Here is a 20652-nt window from a genome sequence, read left to right as displayed (position 1 = left end):
GTGTGAGAATACTCATGGAGCACAGGATAATCCGAAGGGGAGTACTTTGTACTGGAAATGATCTGTTCTCAGAACAAACCCGAGAAACCTCCCTGTGTGAGGGATGAATCATTATGTGGAAATATGCATTCTGGAGGTCAAGGACCAAGAATCAGTCCCCCCATTCTGGTCCTGGAATTATCATTGCTAGTGTGACCATCCTGAATTGCTGGGTCTTCACAAATTTGTTGAGTCTTCTTATGTCAAGAATGAGCCTCAATCCTCCAGTTTTTTTCTGGGTTAGAAAGTAATGGGAGTAGAAACCCTTCCTTCTGGGTTGTGTTGGCACTGGTTCTGCTGCTCTTAGGCATGTGGAATGGTTTACCTCCTGTTGCCGTAGATGTTCATGAGAAGGGTCTCTGAAGAAGGTCGAGGAGGGAAGTAAATTGGATGGACTATCCAGTCTCAATGGATTTCTAATACCCATTTGTCTGATGTGATGTTTCACCATGTTGGATGAAATGGAGTCAGACGGTCTCCAAATGGATGGATGGTGTCGGATGGGCCCAGCAACAGAAAAAAGTGGGATGTGTCTCTGGTCCTCAACCAAACCCTGAAAACTGTTGTTTAGAGGAAGGTTGTTGGGACATTGAGGGCTGGAAAGGGCGCGGTATCTGCAATCCTCTTAAACAGTTCTTGAAACTGTTTAAAGTCATTCCCCACTGTGGGTGGGGGCAAGATACAGGATGAAAAATTTGCAACTGATGTGACTTCCTGATCCAAAGTCTCCTCCAATTCCGCAACTGCCTCTTCCAGAGGTTCTGAAGGTATGGGTACAGAGGGTGATGGGGAATGCCTTGACCTCTCCCTGAGTGGACTGGGAGGCTTAGGATAGTGTGGGCGGTATGCTACCGATGGGTCCCAGTAAGGCCACTGTGGTGGAAATGGCAGAGGTGGGGGTATCCATGGGTGTCTGTATCATCCTGGAGTTTCAGGTACTCTGGTGGACCTGGTCTGGCAGCTGGATGAACAGGCAAGGAGTGATGGGAGGAGTAGATATCCTCTTCATCATCATCATCATCCTTCACGTAGCTGGATAAAGGAGGAGCTGATCTGGGTGGTGTGGTAAGTTGGCATGGTACTGAGCGTGCTGGAGTAAGGTCAGTACCGACGAGTGGAGATTCTGGTGCTGAGGAGACCAGAAGATCTTTATGGCAGAGAAACTCCAGAGCATCAGTACCGATGAGGGTGTGGTCAGTGGTACCGATCCCTTTACTGTGGTTGTCTGTGCCAAGGGTCGTGCACTATGCGCTGTGGAGGCAGAAGGCGGTGCCATAGACTGTAGCTGAGCTGCTCAGTACCCCATGTTTAAGCAGCACCAGCGGTACGGAGGCAAGGATGGTAGGTTTCTCTGTAGTGCCTTTTTCCAAGCCAGCCCACTTAGGGTCTTTGGTTCACACGGTATCTGTGGTAATGGATGGTCCCGCTACCTCAGAGTGGATAGTCTTGGTGCGGTTGGTACCAATGGGGTCTGACAGGTCAGGAAACATTTCTTTTTGGCAGATTCCCAAGGAGGGGAAGTTGGAGCAAGTTTCTTTGTTGCCTTTTTGGAGGAGTGCTCCTTCCTCTGAGAGGGTAGTGGGGAACCTCTGTCAGATGCCGCCATTGGATGCCGCCACTGGGGCCCAGGAGGGGTCTGTCAGATGCCGCCACTGGGGCCCAGGAGGGGTCTGTGATCCTGGACACAGAGACTTTTCCATCATGAGGAGTTTTAGCTGTAGGTCCTTTGCTCTCCTGGCACGAGCCCTGAGATTGTAGCAGTGGGAGCAGTTTTGTAGTATGTGGGTCTTGCCAAGGCAGTGGACACACTGTGAGCGCCCATCAGACACTAGGATTGAAGCTCGGCAAGTGAGGCAACGTTTAATACTTGGGGAGCCGGGCTTGCCCCTTAGAATAGGATTTTTCCTGTGAGGGTAACTATACTATACTAAGGGGTATCTGAAATACCTGAAACTTAAATTCCTAAGTATTTTATTTTAAAGAAAGCATAAATGGGGAAGAGGTAGGGTATTAAACTATTAACTAACTAACTAGTGTTCTAAAGTTAAGCTAGACTGAAGATAAAGTTCAGAGGCACTGCCAAATGCTCCATCTCAAGCCCAGGGTGGTAGAGAAGGAACTGAGGGAGGGTTGGTTGCACAGCGCTACGTAACTGCCTGAGATAGTTCAAGACGGGGACAGCACATGTGCGACCCAATCAGGCACGGCTATTAAAAATCTCCAATTATAAGCGCAGGGGTGCAGATTCACCTAAAGTGGAACACCCACAGGGACACTCCCTGAAGAAGAATCTAAGGTTTCATACGTGTTGTTTTGGAGATCAGCCCTGTCATTTTATCAAGGGCTACTGGTCTCTGCCCCTTTGTTTTACATTACTTGCTCTTGAACTTTTAACATGTAGGAGCGGAAAAGCACTAGAAGAGAATCAGGCTATGTCTACACTACAAATTACTTCGCTATAATTTATGTCGCTGAGGGGTGTGAATAATCCACATCCCTGAGTGATGTAAATTATACCAACCTAAGCGCCAGTGTGGAAAGCACTATATTGGCAGGAGAACTTCTCTCGCTGATATAGCTACCGCCTCTCACAGAGGCAGGAGTTAAGTAGACAGTAGAGCTCTCTCCCATCAGCTTAGAGCACCTTCACCAGAAGTGCTATAGCAACGTAGCTGCATTGGTGCAGAATCACTGCTGTAATGTAGACAGTCTCAGACCAGCACATTGCTGCTGTAAGATGACAACTTTTATCTTATACGGTAGTTGAAATAAAAAGGTTACTTGGTTTATGTGACTAGTACAGCAAGAAATCTAATCTATCCTAAGAGAAAACCACAGAGTTGAATGACAATTTAAGTTAGGTTTCAGAGTAACAGCCGTGTTAGTCTGTATTCGCAAAAAGAAAAGGAGTACTTGTGGCACCTGAGAGACTAACCAATTTATCTGAGCATGAGCTTTCGTGAGCTACAGCTCACGAAAGCTCATGCTCAGATAAATTGGTTAGTCTCTCAGGTGCCACATTTTAAGTTAGATGAACACTTAGATAACATACTGGTCCACTTACTAACTACAGCAATCGAGTTATTGATGTATCAGCATTGGACTTAGATTTTATTGAAGAATGTATAAATGAAGGTTTACAGAGTAGCTTTCATTTATGAAGTCAGGTAAAAACATATAACCCAATGCTGCAATTACTTTCACATGTAATATTCTTGTTAGTAGTTCCACTGACTTTAGTGAAAACATTAGTGGAACTACTCATATGATTCAAGTTACTCACATGTGCTAAATTGTATGCAGAATCATGTCCATAACATGAACCATCATCAGAAGTTTTTAAGAACTGGTTAAACAAACACCTGAGAGGGATGATCTTTGAGTATATTTAATCCTGACACAGTACAGGGGGCTGGACTCCTCTTGAGGTCCCTTCCAGCCTTATCTGTCTAGGATTTATGATTCTATTAAATGAAATTATTAAATCTTTACCATCAATGTACCTGACAAATAGATAAATATAGTTTAACACCTCAACACGAAGACTCCACAACAATTTCTTCTGTTGTCTAGCAAAAAAACCCAAAACAAACAAACATTTCCTTGGCATGAGTTCTCCAAGTCCCAAGCATGGCTCTTCCCTACTCCCAACAGCCCTCTAGTACGGTGGTAACCTGGCCTCTGGAGAACAAGTGACTTCCTGTGCACTCTCAGGCCCCATCAGCTCAAACTTGATTAAAAAATTATGTCTGGGCATCGCTAGCTCGACTATTAGACTGGCTAGGAAAACAAATTTGAAGGCTTCTATTATTACATTTTTATTACCAAACTAGCTCTTTAAACTAAATGAAAAACATTTAATAAGCAAAGAAATCTTACACGCACCTTCTAAAAAGACTTATCTACTCAGATCTCACTAGGACACATCAGTATTATATTGAGCTGCCACACAAGACAAATTAAAAACTGGACTTTCATTCTTAGAATGGATGAGGCACAACATACTCCGATAATCAAGTACACTTTTTTAAGAGCTGATAACCCTCTTACTGTAGATGATTTTAGGATCAGCCTTCATAAATCAGTGAAGAGTCATGAGCTTGGCTACCATAAACCATAGCAAGCATGGCTGTCAATGAGTGTATGTATATATATTTTAATGTCTTCACAAATTCATAACATTCACTTATCAGTCTCATCAAAAGATGTTTAAGGAAAGGTTTAGTGGTCATTAGTAAGCTTTGGATATGTGTTTCTCTTTCCAGCAGATTTCCGTGCAGAATAAGTCAACCTCCACATACTTAAATAATCTTGGCCCTCTACTGTCGGAGTGACAATAGCAAGACTGACTCCTTATACTTCTTCTAAGATCCTTTTAAACTTACCTACTATTCTGCCAGTCAAGGACAAGATGATATTCTCTCTGATTTGAAGCAAGGGAACACCTCTCCAAACCTGACCAAGTGAGCCACTGACCACCAGTTCTAGAAATCCTCTGACCTGCCCCCTTATGGCGAAGGATACTGGCCAGGGACTAAAACAAACTAAAGGCCATGACTGTAGGTGCAGTTCTGCAGCAGTGCAGTGCGTCTGGTGAAAACGCTCTATGCCGACAGGCAAGAGCTCTCCCGTCAGCATAAAAAAAAAAAAACTACCTCCACAAGCGGCATAAGCTATGTTGGTGAGAGAAGTGCTCCTGCTGGCATAGAGCTCTGCACATGAACACTTGTGTCAGCATAACGTATGTCGCTCAGGGCGGAGAACTATTCACACCCCTGAGCGACATACGTTTTGCTGACGTAAGCTGCAGTGCAGACATAGCCTTAAAATCTTGTGCTTCTCCTAGGCACTGCTCTAACTAGGCACAAAAGTTTAAACTTTAAAGTGAAAAGAACAATGAACATTTGCGCATCCACACTATCAAAATAAATGGCCCCAGAGAAAAATATGTTTTACACTGAAGGCTGTCATTTATAAGCTACTTGAATAATGTCAGCAGAGTCCTGATATGTCTATTACAGCCTCCTTTTGACTTCAGAGTCGCTATTGCATATATAATAAAGCACTCACATAGCTGTGTTTTTGATGATTCTTCCTTGGTCCATTTTCTGCCCAATACCATGCACAACAAACACAATGTGAGTAGTTTGCGATGGCTTGTCTTCTAATGTAGCTTCTTCTACATAGCCTCTATGAAGCCTTGTCCCACTACTTGAAGCTGTAGAAAAAAACACATTATCCTGGATCACAATTATATTCCATGAAGTAAGACAATTCCATACACACAGACAGAACAGGAGCCCGCTTCAAACCAGAACATTACAAATTATATTTTGCACATAAAATACATTTACAAAGATCAGCATACACAATGCTGAGATTTTCAAAGCAGCCTAAGAGATCTGGATAAACAATTTCTTTGACCCTTATCAGCCACCTATGGATTTACATAATTTATGTAATTTCCAGGGAGGATTTTGCTAATTTCTTAGCTGTTTTGGAAAATAACTTTAACGCAGCTGAATAATGCACTATCTATTTTGTTATACAGATAACTTTCTATATGCTTAAGTCATTAATCATTACTTTTTCTCACAGTTCCACAATACTCCTTCAGTGGTCAGTGTATATGTAAAGACTCCTGGCAAGATTATTTCTAAACAACGGGTGAGAAAACATCATCAGCATGACTGATACACAACTCTCGCTCTCATCTATGAATAGAGCTGGACCTAAAAAGCTCAATAGGACCATTTTCATTCAAAATTGAAACATTTGACATGATTTTGCTCATTTTGCTCACATTTTGTTTCAGAGGAAAACATGGAAAAAATTCTCTGAGAGTGCTGATATGTCTTGTTTCAACATTTTTGGAATGAAACTTTTCAATTTTTGTTTTGAATTTTTTTTATTTTATTATATAATATAAAATAAAAAATAAATCAAAATAAAATGAGATTAAAACATTTTGATCAATCTGAAACAATTTTTTCCCCAAAAACTTTTTTTCAGAGAGAATTTCAAAATTTTAGGGGTTTGGTCTGCACAGAAATGAAAATACATTTCAAAATCTTGAAATCCTTTGTGAAACAAGTGTCTCCTCCACACAGCTCTATCCAGGAACTCTGCAAGCTCAGTCTATGGTCTGAAAAAATGCCTGAATTATATTGCCAGCTGGATACATCAGGGCTATCTCACCCACAGCTTTTGGAAGACCTATGTCTTGTTTTGGGTATCAGACATTAATAAGCAGAGGCATTAAAGTGGAATGAGTCTGTTTGTATAAAAAGGATTAGCTCCAATACAGTGAGTTATTTTAAGAATACATACTGATCTCCCTTTTTGCTAGGACTTCTACACAAAATCACATCTGATGTGATAAGCAAGTTTCCTCCCCCAGCCTCTGTTACACCATTTGTACCCATGGTGTCTTTATTCTGCGACAATCTCATAACAGCAACACATGCCCTTGGAATCTCAAAAGCCTCATTTATTGTAAATTTTTCTTTGAAGGGATTTCAGCAGAGATGCTCCATTGCTTGTTTGCAACAGCAAAATTGCTGATTGGTTTTAGCTAACACGACCAAATTATGCTGACCTTGCATGTTATATATGGGTTGCCTGCAAAGAGGAGGACTGACTTTAAATTGGCACAACTGAGCTTTAAAATTCTTAGAGGTGCTAGTACTGGCTATATTTGACAACTGCTTCTACAGGCTAATATTGATGATTATCTACCATATCGTCCTCAAAATCTTTAAGGATCATCACATTTTAAGCTGACAAGTGACGTGCTGGACTCTATGGTATAGAACACAGACCCGTATAAAAATCCAGCTCACTTTATATCACCTCCCTTTTAAAAATATTTTGGGAGGAAAATATTTTGAGACTATAACCTCCCCTTCTAATTTCATTTGTCAGGGTCTATGTGTGTGTGTTTTTTAGCAGGGTATTTTACTATATTCCTGTACGTAGTTTTCTTTTGTTCTACAATGTTGTGTGGTATGGAAACAGGGCAGAAGCTGCTCCTGTCTTCCCTTCACAGGATGCAGGAAGAGGCCAGGGAGATAAGGTTGGAAGAGCACACTCTCTGGGCCTTGCAGAACCTGGAACTGAACCTGTTATCCCTCAGTCTCAATGTTCCTTGGTTGTCTAGCAAATAGCTGTGAAACCAACTGGCCAAGCATGTGTCCATCCCCCTCTTGGGGCAGGTCCATACAGAAGAAAGAAGCTTTGTACCGCTACCAGTTACTCCATCAGTTCAAGGGGCAGAGGATTGTGCTGTGAATCTGATTATCCCTGCTGATGGCCATGTTGGGAGTCAATATAGTTCCATATGATAATTTTATTTATTTATTTTTTTTAAGATCAGTTAAAAAACCTATGAAATTACAGTAAAAAACCTGTATTAGAAGGTCAGACAGACTGCTCAATGAATGGCAGCTATGTTTATCCTCATCGTTCAATGTGAGGCCCTATGCATTATTTACTGCACACCACCCAAAGCCTGCGCTTAGTACAGAATTATTTAATTTCCCCAGGAGTTTTTCTATGGTGTTCTCAACATAACATCTTAGTTCTTTACAAACATTAATGAACTATCTTCACAGCCGCGGTGAGGGGTGGGGATATTATTATCCCAATGCTACACTTGGGGACTGAGGCACAGAGATTAAGGCCAAAATTGTCAACTAATTTTGGTTGCCCAATCGGAGATGCTTTGGGTCTGATTTTTCAGCGTTCTTAGCATCTTATCGCACTTTGTGTGTTCAGAGCAGAGCTCCCACTGTCCCGAGTTGTAGTTAGGGACGCTCGCCACTTTTGTAAATCAGACCCCAAATACCCAGAAAATGAGGACACATGGTGGCCACCTGTGCACATTTTAGTTTAGTGACTTGCCCAGCACCATAAAAGAACTCTGTGCAAGTGGCAGGGATAGAATCCAACTATCCAGGGCACCAATCAACAGACAACCTCTCTCTTTGTGCAATCCCCTGCCTCATTCACTACACATCTTTCAACTTCTGCAACAAAATGACCCACGGTACTATGGGCAAAAGCCTCCTTTGCTACATAACCCTTACTCATCACCAGAGCAGGTACATTCTGTGCAGTGAATGAGGCAGGGCTCCAGTGGAAAAAAAAAAAAAGTATGTGATCATGTAATTAAAGACCACTGTAATGGCTTCATATTGGGGGGGATCGAATTAAGGTTGCACAGAAAACATTAATTCTGGCACTTCTTAGCTTCGGAATGCTTGACTTTGTAACCTTAATGTACTTTTTAAAGTGATATGAAACTGTATCAGAGCTATTCGGTAATAAGATGCAGTAAACCTGTTTTATTCTTAATTACAAATGTGCATGACAACTTAACAATGCCTTTGAGTTATTTTCCCACAAGAGCGCAATGACAAAAATTAACTATGCATCAAACAAAAATTTCAAACTTGAAATTATGGATGGAACCTGGAATTTTCTTCTCACAGCATTAAGTAACGAACTATTAAAGCAATAATCTTTACAAAATTTTTTACAAATCCTGAGAAGTATTACCTTTGGAAAATCCCAACTTTTGCGTAACAGTTCTTGCAATTTTAGATGTTGTTGCATCACTGTAAAGATACACTTCATCTACACTGTGCCAGTCCACGTGGTTGCGACTCAGTTTGAAACTATGAACAGCTGTAGCAAAAAGGAACAAACCTTTATTTAAAAGTGTTAAAAAAATATGGCTTTAAAAAGCCAGGTAAGAGAGAGATGCACAAAGGTATGACTGTACTCTAGATTTCAATTTAAATTCATTTATAAAGGTAAATATTTCTTCTTACCTTTATATTTTGGTCCATATCAATTGGGTAGTTCCTTTTGGGAATCTTCCCACACACACACCCTTTTTTTTGGGGGGGGGGGGGGAAGTAGGGAGGAGAGACTCCCTAATGGAGAATACCCTTAGCTGAAAGGAAAACATGAATGCTCGCTCTCTCTCTCTCACACACAAATTATGCCAAACTGCCCAAGAGCAAAAAGGAAAATTAAGATCCACATCCACAAGGTGAAAGTGTTTGCTGAAAGCCGTACCACTGATACACCAGGGGGGCTGTGGTGGATACATCTCCCAAAATAACGCTTAAGTAAGTTGATGCAGTGGTAGATGTACACTTGTGCCCATAATGTTACACTCATGCCATCTTTTTGTTCTATTTGTACAGCTCCTAGGCACTGTGGGGTAATACAAACAAATAATAATGGTAATAATGAACATTCTTTCTGGGCTACATTACTAGCAATGAATGTTAACGCATACAGTCACTTTGCAGACTATATAGTACTAAATTTATGAATGTTTTATGTATTTTGTGGACCAGTGATTGTAAGCTTCTCTACTGTGTGTGGGGGAGGGTTACCACTGTTCCCCCAAGAACTAAAAAATAGTGGGTGTGGACGGGTGATTAATTCAGTCCCTGAGATATAAACAGCTCCAGAGTACCACCAACCCCTGGGTGGTTTGCATATCCTGGGTCAAACTGTTTTTTCCAGAGACTCAAACAAAAAAGGGACTTCAGATATAAAAAGCTGAGCTTGAACAGACACGGGATCTCCTTTTTGCAGACAGGATTTTGGGTCTTAGGGAGACCCCCAACCCTTGCTGAAAGGGTGGAAAGACTTAGGCTTACAAGGGCCCAATGAGATAGGTGGATCCTGGTATGTTTTCTAAGCGTACAGAAAGCAATAAACATTCCTATATGCTTTCTCTGTAATGCTTTTAACCTAGAATAAATTTATTTTTGCTTTGTGAAAGCTGGTTGGTAATTAGCATACACCATTGCTGCCCTTGGAGAAAGGTTAACCATAGCTGCTGGACCTGGGTCAGATCTGCTGGCGAAATCACAGTGAGATGCAGAGGGACTGCACCCTGAGTCTGGAGGGGAAGAGAGACATGGGTCTCCGTCTGAGAGAGGCAACGGCCAGGAAGCCCAAAACCTTGATGAAGACTGAGGGGTTGAGATGGTGGTGATGGGGATCAAAGATGCAGTTAACCCTGAAATCGGGACATATATAGTAGCAGTTATGACAGTGGGGAATTGCCAGTGAAGTGCCAACAGCAGCGAAAGCAAGTACTATATAAGGGAAAAAACACAGAGAAAAGTCTCAGTCTTTTCAAGACAGGAACAGCGAAAAGAGAGATGGTAAAATGAGTTATGAACAGCTGAAAAAAAGTCATCTAATTGAGACATGCAGAGAAAGGCAACTCATTTCTGAAGAAAGGACAAAGGCATAACTAGTCAACTTCCTATACTATGGAGGATCAGAAAAAAGAATGATTGTCTAGGACAGTGGTGAGCAACCTGCGGTCCGCATGCGGCCCAGAGTAATCTATCTGTGTGCCGTGAGACATTTTGCTGATGTTGACCGTCTGCAGACACAGTCCCCCGCAGCTCCCAGTGGCTGCAGTTCGCCGTTCCTGGCTAATAGGAGCGGGAAGCAGCAGCCAGCACATCCCTGTGGCCTGCTGCTTCCTGCAGCTCCCATTGGCTGGGAACAGTGAACCGCAGCCACTGGGAGCTGCGGGGGGTGGGGGGACGACTATGCCTGCGGACGGTCAGTGTCAGCCAAATATCTTGTGGCCTGCAATCAGATTACCCTGATGGGCTGCATGCAACCCACAGGTTGCCCACCACTGGTCTAGGATCACAGGGACATCCAGCCCGCTGTCAGAGAGTCCAGCAGGTGGGGAAAATCTTGGAGACACTAGAGAGGATCAGGGAAGAGGCTGACAGAGACAGCAGGCACGTTCCATCCAGAGCGAATGCACCACTGCAGCAGAGATGCTGGACAGATGTTCAATTAGAGCAAGAGAAGCTGGATGGGGACACAGTGTGTCTGGAAACCCAGCTGCTTGCTGGCAGGAAAAGAGAGAGAGAGAGAGAGAGCACGCGCACGCACAGTCTGGGAGAACCAGCATCAACACAAGAGGGAGAGAAGGACAAGGAATGTCAACATGAGCTTGAAATGGAGAGACTATGCCAATAAAACACCGATCCAGTAGGTGGAACCAGACCCCACATACGCAGTGGATGGCACAGACTCCAAATTATTTCCTCGCTTTAAAGGAGAGGATGATATGAATGGGATATGAATTGAACAAGGTGGGGCATAAGGATATGGTATGGTGTCTGGCTCCACTACTGTCAGGGAAGGTCTTAGGCACTTTCACCCATATGGACAGAGGGTGATAGAGATAATGGGGTCTATAAAAGAGAGTTTTCTTGCAAAAGTTTAAATTGACCCTTCTCCCACAAGGGTACAGAAGTTCAGAAAACAGGGGATACGAAGTAGAAGGAGGTTTCAACCTGGATTAGGGGTTACATCAGAAAATGGAGAACTGGTTGTGAAGTTACAACATGCAAGTGATTGATTTCCTTGGCTACACCAGGGATTTAGACTACTGAGTAGGTACATGGAAGGGTGAAATCAGAGTTAATTCCAGCCTAGACAAGGCCTAGGTCTTACGGTCCTATGCAAGGAAGCTACATTTTCTGGAGAGGCAAGAGCAATGGCCCTAAGCCAAACAAGTACGATTTAGCAATGTTACCAGCCCTCAACAAAGAGCCTGGCCTGAACTCAAGTAAAGCAGGTTTTTTATGACAGGTGAAGAGGTGTCCTCTGTTTCCTATTTGAGGCCACTGAAGAGGATTTCTTTCTGCTCTCATGAATTCATTCAGGGAAAGGTTGAACTATTATGCCTTGAACAGTTACACTTCACGTTTAAGTCAATTACATTACAAAACAGCTACACAGAAAAGAGCATTCATGCCTGTTCCTGCTGCATGACTTTTGGTCTCATTGTCAGAGTATGTGGAGCTAAAGCCATCTGATGATAAATTAAGTCAGCACAAAGGGCAGCAATGAATTAAGAGAGGATGAAAACATACCCATGATACAAAACTGCTTCACGGACAAATAAGTGAAACTACATAGTTGCTCTGAATTGGCAGCTCCAAAGCACAGAAAAATAAGTTTTAATCTGACACTAGACAAACAGAAGCAGAAAGATTTTTAAGTGGCAGAAAAAACAAAGAGAAGGTATGTGGATTTAGGGTGACCTTTGGCACATATAAAAGGCCACTTTATATAATCATTCAGTGGATTACTGAATGACACTTCCATTTAAAGTTAGCCATTGTAATCTTAGGACTCCATGCTCACTTTATTTCTAAGAGCAGAGATGAGACCGTGTCCAAGGATCTCTGCTTGGAGATGAGAAGGGAAAGGAGGGCTCTATGCCATACTTCTCCTTCATGACATCACAGAATTCCCTGTGCTTGGGATGTGACTCTGAGTTGGAACGAGGCTAGGAAGACTAGGAACAGAGGCAGACAACTTTCCTAGGTATCTCTGTGGAATTCTTCCCTCCCCAAAATCCACGATCACAGAAGTGTATATTTATTGCATACCAAGTCTGCAAGAACTGATGCTGCTTCCAGGTTCATGTTGTGGAACATCACGCTGAAGTGAGTCCCTGGGGAAGCTGGGGATCAACTTGGAAACGTGGTCCCCGCAAATGCCATTATGTTCAGGCACTGTAGCAAGCTGGGATCTGGGTTAGGCAGCAGTGCAGTGGTAAGGCACCCGTTGGGGAAGTTCCTTGCTTTTGGACAAATGTTGGCTTGGGCTAGCAGAATCCTTGACCTCTTCCTGGGACCAAACCCTGCCCTCCTAATGGCAGGATTCCACAGAAACTCCACAAGGTTCTACTAACCTACTTGGGTTATGGAGAATGGGGACCCCAACATTTGCTGCTACATTATTCTCCAAAAAAGTATAAACTGAATGGTACTTTGTTTGCTTCCCAGCTGTCAAAGAGCAGCTAAGAGCCACACTTACAAGTTTTGTAAAAAGCAAGCAAAAAGTGCAACAATATTTCTCTGCATATTTAGCACTGGATATAAGAAACTAATGTTAAAGATTGGGGCCTATTTTCATCATGAGCAGCATGCAGAACTACCACTGACATTCACTAGAACTGTATGAGTCCACCATGTGAGAACACAGTATATTTCCTTATATCTGTTGAGTTCAAAAGTTAAATACCTTTTAAAATAAATATTTGAAAAGCATCTGCTCATTTTGCACTTGCTAACCAGGACCAAAGTGTAAAATGTATTGCTTTTTATTTCTGCTGTAAAAATCTACAAAAATCAATCCAGATAACTACAATCCCTGAAGTGCTGTAGCAATTAATGTAACAATTGTGCAAAAAGGAAACCCTCTTTGGTCAGATCTAGTATCCAAAGGAGGGGGACCCTTTAACAAATTTACTTTTAATCTGTATGTCTGCATGTTCACACATTATATATTTATTTTTAAAAATGTTTCATGTTGGAACTTTTGTGGATAATAGTAACACAGGCTTCATTATCAACCACGTGCAACAAGGTGAAGGAGATGCAGATGCGTTATGAAATCTAGAACCAAATTCTCCTCTTCAATACATGCATGATTTCCTACTGACATCAGCAGGAATGCCACAGCATAACCAGGAGTAAAATTTGGCCATTTGTCTAGACAATTCTGAAGTCCTGATACATAAAGTTGAGGCTAAAATCTCTGCTGATCTAAAATGCAGTTTTATTTTTAAAGAAACAGAAGTGTTGCTATTCAACCTAAAAAAGACTATTGTTCTTAAGTAAATAGGGCTGTTCTACATTGTTCTCATTATTTACATTATAGCTCAATTTATTCCTCGGCATATCAATTTGTCAGTGTCACAACATACCACCTTAACATCCACTTTTAATTCAAATGCATTGAAGATCACAATTGCACATGTTTGGGTAAACCAAGTGTTACTATTAGAGTTATATTTCTTGTATGCAAGTAAAAATGCAGAACAGTACAATTATTAAATGATTACAGACCCAATCCCACAAAGATTTACTCATGTGCTTTACCTTACATACTGCAAGTAATCCCAAAAAGACTTTTTGAAGTCAGAAAGGCCAACATTTATGTTCCTCAGTTTCCCAATTTTTAACATGGGAATCCTTGTTTATATTTGTAAAGAGCTTTGAGTCCCACTAACGAAAAGTGGTACACGAGAGCTAAATATTAACAGCTTGTATTCAGAGATTTGCATTTTGGGCTCAATTAAGGAAAATGCAATTAAAGAAGTCAGAAGGGCAATATTTTTGTGTGCCAAATGATACAGTCTTTTGGGTCAGACATACGTAAACACATCTATATCCAGGGTCACCCAGATCTAGGAGAATACAGGGACAATTCACAATAACTTCACAGCTACCATCTATATTTAAACTGTAGGTCTAGGGTTGGATTTTCAAAAACTCACTCAGTGTAGGGCTAACTCTGCTCCCTGTGAAGTCAACAGGATTTTACCGTTGCCTTCAAAAGGAGCAGAATTAAGCCAATGCTGAATGGGACTTTTGAAAACCTACCCCTAATCACTAATGGTTCTTAAGGATCGATCCTGTTTATGAAGTGCACTGATTTACATCATGTGAATTCAATTACTTAAATTACAAGTTTCTTTTTCTGACAAATAATGTCCTGATCCCAGGTGCAACAACCTCCCCTTTCTCTTTCAATTCCCTGAAGCCTCACTTCAGATCAGCACTGACTCCCATTGCAAAATATTAATTTAATAAAGAAAAGGAAAACACACATACAGTGCAACTAAGTGAAAAAACACACACACAAATCTACATTTTAAAATGTCAAAAACAATTTTTAAAAATGAGAAAATACGATGCATGTTACACAAAAAAGTGATGACACAAAAAAAACCCTCATAATTCTATCTATTGTCAACCTTTCTTTCCTTTAGCTCCTATTTCTTCTGACATAATTTATCTCTAGGTCACATCTACTTGTGATTGTAAGCTCTTTGGTGTAGGGACCCTGTCTCATTGACTGAAAAGCTCAGAACATACTAACAGCGCTGCAAAAAAAAAAAATGCTTACATTTTTCATGATTGTCACAAACACCATAACTAAGTGCTAGCACAATTATATTGTTAGTTTCTACTTTTCTCTAAGAGTCACAATGCTTCTACTTTTCCTCTAAGATTCAAAATGCTTTTTCCTCCCCTTCTGAGGGAAGATGACATAAATATGGCGCAAGAAATGGAAGCACAGAGATCTAACACATTTCACTGAAATATACAAGCTACAATTTAAAGCTTCCTAAGCCAGGAGGAAACGACAAGAAAGAAATCTACAATTACTGTACCTTGGGAACGCTTTCGTTTAAGACATGCAGCATCTGTACTCTCCTTATATCCTCTCCATTTGAACAGAGAAGGGAGGGAGAAGGGAGGGAGGTGGTAGACAACTAAAAGTAAAAACACTGAGCTTCAAAGTAAAATTTTAAAAAGGGGCATCATTTTTCTTTTCATTAGTATTATCACTGAAATGAATGGTCAGGTTTGGCAAATATTACTCAAAAATACTGCAAGCACATAATTTCTTTTTTTAAATGGATTTTGTAGCAAAAGTGTCAATTCATGTTAGCCAAATGTTATTTCTTCAGTTCTCATAAAACAAACATTTATATCATCCTGGCTATGGCACATTTAACACCATCAGTAAAAGACAAACCATGCCACAACGTGATTATCAACCTCACTCAGTGCCTTTGCATTGGCACGTACAAAAACAAAATGTAGTATATTCGTGCAATGGGTAGTATGCAGAAATCTTAAAGGTAATCTGTAAACAATAAAAAAGTTAGTAACTTTAAGGTCAGCTACTGGATGCCTCTCTCAATAGTATGAGGACACGGTCATCAGAAGGAAGTTAGGCTAAAATATCCTACTGTTTCCCTGTTTCGTAGGTCTGTGAACAGCTGCCTCTCACACAGTCAGACAGCACAGCATACACTCTGCTTGAGATATCCCTTCCATTCCTGAACAGCACTGGAGTTTTCCCATGGTGGTAAGGCAAGTCCGTCATTTTTGTAAGGTTTTCAATAGTCTCGTTTCATTCCTTCCAGGATATAAAGCAAGACTATTGAAAAGAAAGCCCTGGGACTACTCTTCAACATTTGATGGACTTACCTTACCCTCATAGGGAGGCACCAGTGCAGTTCAGTTATGGAAGGGACATCGTGAGAGGAATGAGAGTTGCAGTATCCACCAGGCAGGAAGTTAGGTGATCTGGAAGAAACTGCTCTCACACACCTGTGAAACAGGAAAACAATAGGTACCTTAAAAGTCAGTTTTGATTAACTGCTATTGTATTTATTTGGGGCTTCCAGTAGCTAGTCTGAAAGTGAGGCTCTCCCCAAAAAAGTGACTGTGTAAAAATGGCGGCATCTTACTAAGTAAAACTGTTCTGTGTGTATTCATTCAGTCATATCTTCTTTCTTTAGTGACTAAGGGCCTGCCTACATGGTATCTCAGTCCACACTAGCTCAGGCGTAAATTCTAGTGCACACTAACTAGTCTGTCTGGACCCTGCTTGCGCACACTAAAAGTTCCCTATTGCATGTTAACATAGTATTGCTTGAAACAGGACAATATTAATTTGCACTAAGGAACTTTTGGTGAGTGCCAGAGGGCTCCACATGGGCCAGTAAATGTGCTAGATGCTGGTGTGCACTAGAATTGACACCCCAGTTAGTGGGGACAAGCCTTAAGGAAGCTTTCCCTTTTATTACAAAATTCTTTTAGCTCCAGAAAGCCAATATGGCGAAGAATATGTGATTAAATTCTGAGAGAATGAAATGGATTCTCTATTCTGGTTCCTGTATCAACAAAATCACTAAGTTCCAATTGCAGGGACAGGTAAAACTTCCACAACCCTACTGAAAACAATGGGCTGGATTCCTCCTTTCACGTAGATCAGTATAAACTGGGAGGAGGTCCACTATGTGAAGAGAGTTACAGAGGTATAAAGACAGGTTTCAGAGTAACAGCCGTGTTAGTCTGTATTCGCAAAAAGAAAAGGAGTACTTGTGGCACCTTAGAGACTAATGCTCAAATAAATTGGTTAGTCTCTAAGGTGCCACAAGTACTCCTTTTCTTTTTGAGAGGTATAAAGCTGATGTATGAGAGCAGAGAATCAAACTCATAAGGGCTGCACTTGTGTAACTGAGGAGAGAATTTAGTCTGCAGTTTGTCGCTGCCTGGTGATTATACACTAGGCAGGAAATACCTGGGTTTTTCTTTCCCAGGTTGAATTTGCCAAGCTGGCAATTAAACAAAAAATCCTCCTTTAAAAAAAAAAAAAATTAGGGATGTCAAGCAATTAAAAAAGTTAATCGTGATTAACTGCACAATTAAAAAAGTTAATCGTGATTAATCACACTGTTAAACAACAACAGAATACCATTATTTAAATATTTTTGGATGTTCTCTACATTTTCAAATATAATTTATTTCAGTTACAACAAAGTGTAGATACAGTGCTCAGTTTATATTTTTTATTACAAATATTTGCACTATAAAAAACAAAAGAAATGGTATTTTTCAATTCTCCCATTGCAAGTACTGTAGTGCAATCTCTATCATGAAAGTTGAATTTACAAATGTAGAATTATGTAAAAAAAACCTGCATTCAAAAATAAAACAATGTAAAACTTTAGAGCCTGCAACTCCACTCAGTCTTACTTCTTGTTCAGCCAAGTTTGTTTACATTTGCAGGAGATAATGCTGTCTGCTTCTTGTTTACAGGTTTCAGAGTAACAGCCATGTTAGTCTGTATTCGCAAAAAGAAAAGGAGTACTTGTGGCACCTTAGAGACTAACCAATTTATTTGAGCTGTAGCTCACGAAAGCTTATGCTCAAATAAATTGGTTAGTCTCTAAGGTGCCACAAGTATTCCTTTTCTTTTTGTGAATACAGACTAACACGGCTGTTACTCTGAAACCTGTCATTATGCAAGGCACTGCATTTAGCAGTATGGAGTGGAAATCTATCAACTGCATCCGATGAAGTGAGCTGTAGCTCACGAAAGCTTATGCTCAAATAAATTGGTTAGTCTCTAAGGTGCCACAAGTACTCCGTTTCTTTCTTGTTTACAGTGTCACTTGAAAGTTAGAATAGGTGTTCTCATGGCACTGTTGTAGCTGGCATCACAAGATATTTACGTGCCAAATGCCCTAAAGAGTCACATGTTCCTTCATGCTTCAACCACCATTCCAGAGGACATGTCTGTGCTGATTAAGGGTTCTGCTCAATAACGATCCAAAGCAGTGCGGACCGATGCATGCTCATTTTCATCATCTGAGTCAGATGCCACCAGGAGAAGGCTGATTTTTTTTTTTGGTGGTTCGGGTTCTGTAGTTTCTGCATTGGACCATTGCTCTTTTAAGACTTCTGAAAGCATGCTCCACACCAAGTCCCTCTCAGATTTTGGAAGGCACTTCAGATTCTTAAACTTTGGATTGAGTGCTGTAACTATCTTTAGAAATCTCACATTGATACCCTTCTTTGCATTTTGTCAAATCTGCAGTGAAAGTGTTCTTAAAAGAAATAACATGTGCTGGGTCATTATCCAAGCCTGCTATAACATGAAATATATGGCAGAATGCAGACAAAACAGAGCAGGGGACATTAAATTCTTTGGGGGAGAATTGTGTCACAAATTTAATTAATGCATTTTTTTTAAACGAGAGTCATCAGCACAGAAGCATGTCCTCTGGAAAGGTGACCAAAGCAAGAAGGGGCATATAAATGTTTAGCATATCTGGCACATAAATATCTTGCAATGCTGGCTACAAAAGTGCCATGTGAACGTCTGTTCTCACTTTCACGGGACATTGTAAATAATTAAGCAGGCAGCATTATGTCCTGTAAACGTAAAGAAACTTGTTTGTCTTCACGATTGGTTGAAGAAGTAGGACTGAGTGGACTTGTAGGCTCTCAAGTTTACCTTGTTTTGTTTTTGAGTGCAGTTATGTAACAAAAAACACAACAAAAAAAATCTACATTGTAAGTTGTACTTTCACAATAAAGAGATTGCGCGACAGTACAGGAACTCCTCACTTAAAGTTGTCCCGGTTAACGTTGTTTTGTTGCTGATCAATTAGGGAACATGCTCATTTAAAGTTGCACAATGCTCCCTTATAACATTGTTTGGCAGCCGCCTGCTTTGTCCACTGCTTGCAGGGAGAGCAGCTGGTGGAGCTGGTCGGGGCTTGGAACCAGGGTGGACCAGCAGCCTCCCATCCGCTCCCAGTGCGGCAGCCGCCCAGCAGGCTATCAATTGCTGGCAGTTCAGCTGTCCCTCCCCCACTGCCGTGTGCTGCTCCTGCCCTCTGCCTTGGAGCTGCTCCCGTGAGCCTCCGGCTTGCTTAGAGTGATTTTCTGCAGCTTTGATCCAATAGAAAGGTACTAAATTTGTACACACTGCTTATTTTCAAGTTCAACTTCCAGCGTTACTCCCTTCTAATTAAATGTGAATACACATGAAAAACCATCCATCCAAAGATCACAGACAGTGTCACAAATGCAGTTAATATTAAACGGTTAAGTGAAATGCTTTAGAACAGTGGTGTTCAACCTTGTGGCCCAGGAGGGTGAAGAATTTTTTTATTTAATTAGAAACTGAAAATGTGTTCTCTGAACCATGCCCTGCATTTTGAAATATGTTTGAATTACCTCTATCTCTACAGGGAGCAAGCTAGGAGGGCCACCCTATCAACTGCCTCCCTTCACTTTACCTGCTGCCCCAAGAGTAGCTCTAGTCTGAGCCAGGAACACACGAGGCAGCTGCAATCCCTTCCCTGTTTGCCACACCCCCACAGGTCAGCTCCTCAAATGCAGGGGAGGAAAAAGAAAGTAGCTTTAACTTGTGCCAACTGGCTATTGTTTCCAAGGGACCATCTGCCAGCTGAACCCAGCTGGAGCACGCCATTGTACAGCCACTCTTCTCATTCCTCTTCTCCAACCAATACGCCCCATGTCAACCCTTGATATGCTCTGTACACCAGGAAAAGGACCTAGGGGTGACAGTGGATGAGAAGCTGGATATGAGTCAGCAGTCTGCCCTTGTTGCCAAGAAGGCCAATGGCATTTTGGGATGTATAAGTAGGGGCATAGCGAGCAGATCGAGGGACGTGATCGTTCCCCTCTATTCGACATTGGTGAGGCCTCATCTGGAGTACTGTGTCCGGTTTGGGCCCCGCACTACAAGAAGGATGTGGATAAATTGGAGAGAGTCCAGCGAAGGGCAACAAAAATGATTAGGGGTCTGGAACACATGACTTATGAGGAGAGGCTGAGGGAACTGGGATCATTTAGTCTGCAGAAGAGAAGAATGAGAGGGGATTTGATAGCTGCTTTCAACTACCTGAGAGGTGGTTCCAGAGAGGATGGTTCTAGACTATTCTCAGTGGTAGAAGAGGACAGGACAAGGAGTAATGGTCTCAAGTTGCAGTGGGGGAGGTTTACGTTGGATATTAGGAAAAACTTCTTCACTAGGAGGGTGGTGAAACACTGGAATGCATTACCTAGGGAGGTGGTAGAATCTCCTTCCTTAGAAGTTTTTAAGGTCAGGCTTGACAAAGCCCTGGCTGGGATGATTTAATTGGGGATTGGTCCTGCTTTGAGCAGGGGGTTGGACTAGATGACCTCCTGAGGTCCC

General features: G+C 41.5%; 1 protein-coding gene across 4 annotated transcripts in view; it reads right to left on the bottom strand.

Annotated features, from left to right (window-relative positions):
• DDHD1 (DDHD domain containing 1) overlaps nucleotides 1–20652 on the bottom strand; it is a 123447-nt gene that overhangs the window by 69825 nt on the left and 32970 nt on the right. For 2 of the 4 annotated variants that reach the window (XM_073350101.1, XM_073350105.1), the window contains exons 3-5: nucleotides 15296–15397; nucleotides 8599–8727; nucleotides 5110–5257 (exon numbers count right to left, since the gene is read on the bottom strand). In XM_073350101.1, coding sequence (XP_073206202.1) covers nucleotides 5110–5257; nucleotides 8599–8727; nucleotides 15296–15397 — 379 coding nt within the window. The remainder of the gene's footprint in view (nucleotides 1–5109; nucleotides 5258–8598; nucleotides 8728–15295; nucleotides 15398–20652) is intronic. The other 2 variants (XM_073350102.1, XM_073350103.1) reach the window with 2 other exon arrangements.

Source organism: Lepidochelys kempii, chromosome 6, assembly GCF_965140265.1.
Source record: "Lepidochelys kempii isolate rLepKem1 chromosome 6, rLepKem1.hap2, whole genome shotgun sequence".
Classification (NCBI taxonomy): Eukaryota; Metazoa; Chordata; order Testudines; family Cheloniidae; genus Lepidochelys; species Lepidochelys kempii.
Note: the sequence above shows the minus strand (reverse complement) of the source record. Positions and strands in the feature narration are given on the sequence as shown.